A 7,016-nucleotide genomic window follows, 5' to 3' on the forward strand; every position below is an offset into this window, starting at 1 on the left:
TCTATATCTAGGGAAATAAAAGTAATAGTTTCCTTAACATTATTTTAATATAAAAATAACTAATTGAGAAAAAAATTTAAGAAAATTTGCTCCTAGTGCTTAGTTAGGCCAGAGGTGATATAACTTTTTCTCAAAAGATCGACCTCCCCCAGGAGGTGACGCCAACTTTAATTAGCTAATAGTCCAACTTAATTTTCAACTCTGTGGGATCCAAAGGCAATATATAATTCTCATTGTGATCAAGACTCTACAACCTACGGACAAAATTAAAATAAACCACGTGGCGTGAGGAGATAGGCTCCGGGTGATTATAAAAGGCCATCAAATTGCTCCAGTTTTGCTCCATCCTAAACCAAAAAAAATGTCTCCCAAATACTTGCTAGTCTTGTTGATTGGAGTGGTGCTTCTCACCACTTACTCTCTTGCTGATCACCACAAACCTCCCCACAAACCACCACACCACCCTCCTACAGCGGAGGAGTTGTCCCAGGAAGAAAAGACATCAACCTTGGATGGCGGAGAGCACAAGGGACACAAGCCGCCGCCAAAACACAAGCCACCAACCTCAGTCGATGAGTCTCTTGAGGAGAACAAGCCATACTCAGAAGCTAAAGACTCGCACAAGCACAAACCACCCTATTACAACAGGCCACCGCACAAACCTCCAACGTCCGACTGAGTGCATGCTTAGGTTAATATAAGTATGTGTGTAATAATAAGAGCTAGCTGCTACTGATATTATTCTCTTGCCACTCGCTTACTGTTTACGATGTATCAGCAAGCTGTTGCTGCTACTACTAAACTATAAGTGGGCTATGTTCATGCGAATGTAGTCATCGCAGCGGCCGCACTTGTCTTTTAGCTTAATTGTGTGCATGTCATGCACTTAATAATTTGCTCCTGTACGTTGTGTAGAAATATCATTATCATCTATGGTATGATATCTATGCTTATGGTTTGGGCGTTCGATCTCCCCTGGGTTAATTTTTATATGATCTTTGGCTTTCTTCTCTGCTTCTACAATAAAAACCGTATTTTTGGGCAAACATTCCTAGTGATTTTGACTGATGGCACCAAGAATATAACATCACTATAGTATTTTACGAGCATAATAAATTATATCAATTATATATATGAGATAAAATGGTTTATTAATTTGACCTTTAAGAGGAAAATCCTGATCGACTCCAATAAGATATAATTGTTACTCAGCGACACGTACGTTCAATGCGACTGTGAAAAAAAAAAAGAACAAAAAAAAGACAAGGTAACTAAAACGGAAACAAATTCTCTCAATTTCAAATCAAATGCAGAAAAGCCAATTAGTGAATTTAGGAGGGATAAAATAATTATTTTTTTTTATTACCATTTTACCCTTATAAAAGAGCATTTTTAGTAGCCTCATCAAATTTTATTAGCCATAATAGCAAAAAACTAATTTTCTCTATTTTAGTCACCCACTTTTTTAAAGCACTCTTAGTAGCCTCACCGTATTAGCTATCCACTAGTACTATTCCATTTAAATAATCTTTTTCAAAAGGTTTTGTGTAATGCATGAAAGAGAAATAAAAAAAGAAAGGAGAAATGCTACATATATGTACTTAAATTTTTACAAAGGGAGCCTTACTAACTGATATGGAGCTTATTCATTGAACATGATCAAAACAATTAATAAAAAGAAATGCTATGAGTACCAATAAATAAACTCTGCATCATCTTAGTAAGACTATTTTTATAAAAGTTTAAATACGTGTAGCATTTCTCAAAAGAAGAGAGAAAGTTTTAATAGTTGTTTTTTTTTATTTTTTTTATTTTTTTTTATTTTTTTTATTTTATAGATTTGGTGAGTAAACAGTGCTCACTATTGTTGGTGAGTATTGTTTACTCGCCAATTTTTTTTTACCAAATTGGTAAGGTTGTTGAAGAGTCATTTTGAAAAATTTCACCAAATGAGCTCACCAAAATAACCCAAAAGTTATTTTGATGTGGCTAATAAAAATGCTTTAAATACACTAACCGAATCCGCTCCATTTCAAACAAGGGACTTCTTAGCTAGGCAAATAAAAATGATATTTTGGGCGCTTGAGTTATGCCATTGGCCCATTGGATATTTGCATAGCCCTTTTATTATTGAGGGAGGGGTAAGCCCAACCCAACTCAACATTCAAGGGCTTGACTCAATCGTCCCTAGGTATGTCCAACTTGTTTTAACGGTTTAACCCACATACGTATACGCATTGAACAACTACTTTAATAGTATTTTCCTGGCCTCCTGTTTTTGTTTGAGTAAAATGTACAAGTATAATTTTAGTTGGACATCTTTCTATAACGGTATTGAGGCCGAAGTCAATAACCCTTATTTTACTCAACAAAAAAAAAAAAATTTACTTGCAGGTTTTGTGTCCAATTTGAGACAATAAAATATGAGGAATGCTACATATCATCCCCTTGTCCTCCTTTTGTCCTCATAAAATTGATGTGGCTCTTAAAATCACCATTGAATTTATGATAGATCGTTGTTGGATTTTGATCCAATGGTGATTTTAAGAGCCACATCAATTTTAGGAGGACAACAGGACGACAAGGGAATGATATGTAGCATTCCTCATAAAATATATAGTAATTGAGGAAATTAACCTTGAGAGAGAGAGAGAGAGAGAGAGAGATTAATTATTTGTAAACAGAATTTTCATATGAGAGAGTGTTGCTAGGAGTATTACAAGTTTTTCTACAAACTGATGTGGGAGCCCATAATTGTTGAAATAATTAACCAAACAATCTCGCTTGTCAATTTAGTTTATGGCCAGTGTAGGCTTGCTCCGCCCTATTACTCCTGCCCCACAAGCCTTCACTCGACCGAATCAAAGAATTTCTCAGATAGTAGCGAGCCTGCCAATCATACATTCTTAATTATTTTATCAATTTATATAATGTTACATCAATTGGTAATGCAAAAGAATGAGTAATGCATGGCATCAAGGACGGGGTCCTCGAGCGAAATGACAACGTCGAGGGCTTGGTTGATAGAATTGGCCTTCTAGAGCATTTAGGTCTTAAAATTGAAACTTAGTCTTGGACCAACGGCGAAACTAGGATCGAATTCTTATTGATGCGGGCCAAAGAATGAATGACAAATATATTAAGATGGGGTCAAAGTATGGACTGAAAATATATTATGATTGAAGAATAAATCAATATGTAAAAAATGTTAAGAAATTATACAAAATGATGATTTCTGAATAAATTATAAAGCAATTGCGGTTAAGAGTGAATAATCTCAACTGGTAGAGCCCTACTATCAGCTTATTTGTCATTGTTCACGCTTAAAAAATCTAATATAATGAGTAATTTAAACCTAAAGAATGAATTAATAAAATGTCGAACCACATTACCAATACAATATATTTTTTTTCAAGTATTTATTTTTGAGAGAATGAGTCACGATGGATTAGTGGCAATGTTAATTGTTGTTAAGGCATCAGCTCACCTGCCATAAAACAATTAAGTGGCTTTCTCTTTTATCCAACCACCAAAAAAAAATATATATATATATATATATATATATATTTGAAAGCATCCGGATAAAGTACACGTCGGTGCATTTAGAATGAAGTGGCATTTTTTTTTAATGGTCACAGCTTCACATGTTTTGGTGCTATATATATATATATATATATATATATATATATATATTGAGCCCAAAAATGAATATATTTAACGACCACGTACATGATCGGTGTGCCTCTATCTTCAACAGTTCACACTCATTTGATTTATGAATGAGTGATCAGACACTACTTTATCTTTTCCATATATTAATTTCTGTATCATATTTAAAGATTGATATCTGCCCCCATAGATTTTAATAAAAGTTTAAGAACTATTCAATTAATGACTAATTGTTTGCATCTTTCTTTTAACCATTTCGGCTGCTGTGCGCGCGATATGTAGTAAAGTCACCGGCCTAAGTGGGAAATTGAGAAACACCATGTGTGGGATTTCCACAAGTTTATCCAAAGTAGCTGACATATGACATGACGACATATATATTGTCGATATATTGATTGGCACACAACGTTGGAGGAGTACTTCAAATTAATATTGCATGTGATGAAAATGTGATTTTATATAGTTGATAATATAAGCTTTTCGCCAGCTGAATTGGAGTGTCTTTTCCTCAGAGTAAAAAAAATGGTGCGTTTTGCTTATACTTCGGTTCCTGCTGAGACGTACGCCGCCTTGATGTGGACTACGTACGTGTACATGCATGTTAAATGACCAAAATTAAATTATTATGTGGACGCTCTTCATTTCTTTTAATTAATTGCTTCCTTTTGTTGGGAATGATATATATGGACGCCTAATTAGGATCGGATATTAAAAAAAATAAAATAATAATAATAAAAAGATCAAGGGAATAATTATTTAAGCTTTTAACTTTAATATCTGATTCAAAGACTTCATGCAATTAGAAGATATATGCATGGGCGACTGCACGGAGAAGAGCGAAATTGGTTATTTCTGATCACTAGCCTTCACCAGGAACAGCCTTAATTGGTGCATGCATTTCCATACTTTTGAGCTCAATAGGACCCAGATGGACCCCACCTACACATATATAGAAAATACTCAAGAAGAACACTTTTATTGACTTGGAAGTGTGTTTACACGGTTATGTACCCTTTGTAATGACATATGACATGACGTAATATATTGGCTCTGTTGCATTATAAAAGGCCAAGAATTCTAGTTGTTTTCAACCATCAACAGACCAAAAATGAGTACCAAATACTGTCTAGTGTTGCTCCTCGGGGTAGTGCTTCTTAGCAGCACTGCCTCACTAGCTGACCACCATGCATATGAGCCTTCTAAACATGACCCCAAATCTCCAATTCACAAGCCCCCTTCTCCTCCTAAACACAAACCTCTCACTCCACTTGATCACGGGGACAAGTCATTTCCTGAACACAAGCCACCTCTCAAGGGCAAGGGAGAGAAGCCTCCACCAGAACACAAGCCACCACATGAGGGTCACCCTGAACGCCATTTAGCTGAAAAATCAAGTTTGGATGGCAAACCTCCTAAGAGATCAGAAAAGCCTCCACCCCCGAAACACAAGCCACCAACCAGCTCACTTGACAAAGAAGAGAAGCCATTCCCAGAACACAAACCACCTTTCAAGGGTAAAGGATCAGATAAACCTCCATCAGAGCACAAGCCGCCACATGATCATCACCCTGGACGCCGTTTATTGGAGTCGTCTTCCCATGAACAAAATTCACCAAGTTTAGATGGCAAGCCTCCCAAGGAAAAGGGAGAGAAGCCACCTCATCATCATCACCCTGGACACCCTTCAAACGAGAATGCCAAAGACTCCCACAACACACCTCAGAAGTTAAAGCCTCCAACAGCACCGGAAAAGAAGCCGCCTAGTCCCTCTCACAAGCCACCCCACAAACCTCCACCAGCGAACTGAATGCATGTTTATATACGTAGAAATAAATAAGAGCTGCAGCATATGCTACCTTTCATGCCAGTCACTGTTCTATACTTGAACAGTTACGTTCTAGCTTCTAGTTCTGGTAGTCTTGATCTATGTTCACGTTGTGTCCTCGTTTTAGTGTTTGAACTTTGATTTGTAGTTTATGATCATCGACATGCAGTTATGCGCTTCCTGTGTGCAGAATTGTCTCCTAGTACCGCTATCTCGATTTTAATGAATCATTTTCTATCATTATATACGTTGGAGACAAAACAAAAAGTCACATAAAGCTGCTAACTATTCTTATTTGACATATATAATTATCACGTGTCTCGACGTACGGTAAAATCTCATAACTCGTACAAGAACCTAAGTAGCAAAAATGCCCCTAAATAATTACAACTAGCCACTACTAGCCGTTCAAAACTTTGGACTCACAGCTGCAAAATTATCATCCAGTGTACTAATTAAGACGCTATAAGCATGATCTAATCGTATGTGATATTGCTCCGTTGCTTTGGAAAGTCCGAGACTTGGTTGGCCATTGGAAACTTAATTATGTGATATTCCGTTGCTTCGTCTTCAAGCATAGTACAACGTCGTTTGCCTTGTAAGGAAATTAATTCGGACCATCAATTTCTTTTAATTGGAGATGTCCAATTATTTAGCCTACAGGATGTCAGCCAGATTCTTTTGATATATATGTTTGTTAAACTTTTCCAAAAAACCTTTCTATTTGACAAAAAAAAAAAAAGAAAAAAAAAAAAACACTTTTTCCAAAACATTTAACAAATGATTCAAAAAGCTAGCAGGTCCACACGTAATTTTAAAAAAAACATTTCACTCCATATATATGAATATTTTGATAAAATCAGTGCTTAAGGGTAGACAGCCGACTTATTATTTCAAAAATAATAATAAATCAAATTTCAAGACATAGTCGTATGGCCACTCTCAATCAAAGAGAGAGCTAGCCACGTGTTGACCTATGTCCTAATCAGAATTGGCCACACGACCATTCCAAGTCAGAGGTAGCCATGTGACGTCCAACAATGATTTTTTAAAGGTAACTGTGCGCGCAGCCACCCCATTAGGTCAGAGGTGGTTGAGTGACCACCCCTCCCTTCCGCTAATAGTAGCCATGCAACCACCCATTCTCCTCCTTTGGTTTGCCCATGTAGCCTCCTTTTATGTATATATAATACTAATAATCTTATAAATGAGAAGTTAGGCTCCCTACTTAAAAAAAAATAAGCATGTATTTTCTCAAAACAAGCATCATGTTCTTGTTTATTTGAAAATACAACACTTCAAAAAAGTTTACCAAACAATTTTTTTTGTGTGAACTCCAAAAAAAATAATTTTTCAAATATTTACCCTACCGAAAACACTTCTCAACCTTTTGTTACATCAAAACTATTTCAAATAAAAAAAAAAAAAACAAAAAACAAAAAAAAAATAGTTTTAAATCGTTCATCAAACATAACCTTTATTTCATGGACCTCTGACATTCATAACAATACTAGAAAAGTTC

The 7,016-nt window shown here is 35.8% G+C and overlaps 1 protein-coding gene across 1 annotated transcript; it reads left to right on the plus strand.

The window, feature by feature from the left end:
- The first annotated feature begins 327 nt into the window (after positions 1–327).
- Positions 328–5,672, plus strand: LOC133874164 (early nodule-specific protein 2-like). The gene is made up of 2 exons (XM_062312047.1): positions 328–676; positions 4,751–5,672. Exons 1-2 carry the CDS (start codon positions 362–364, stop codon positions 5,474–5,476), a joined length of 1,041 nt encoding a protein of 346 aa, XP_062168031.1. The 5' UTR covers positions 328–361; the 3' UTR covers positions 5,477–5,672.
- The last annotated feature ends 1,344 nt before the right edge of the window (positions 5,673–7,016 follow it).

Source organism: Alnus glutinosa, chromosome 1 (assembly GCF_958979055.1).
Source record: "Alnus glutinosa chromosome 1, dhAlnGlut1.1, whole genome shotgun sequence".
NCBI classification, from domain to species: Eukaryota; Viridiplantae; Streptophyta; class Magnoliopsida; order Fagales; family Betulaceae; genus Alnus; species Alnus glutinosa.

Bases quoted from the DNA above. Each gene is read 5' to 3' on its own strand.
- LOC133874164 (XM_062312047.1), top strand. From the start codon at position 362: ATGTCTCCCAAATACTTGCTAGTCTTGTTGATTGGAGTGGTGCTTCTC. The intron at 677-4,750 runs TGAGTGCATGCT...CAAGAATTCTAG, and splicing joins ACAAACCTCCAACGTCCGAC to TTGTTTTCAACCATCAACAG.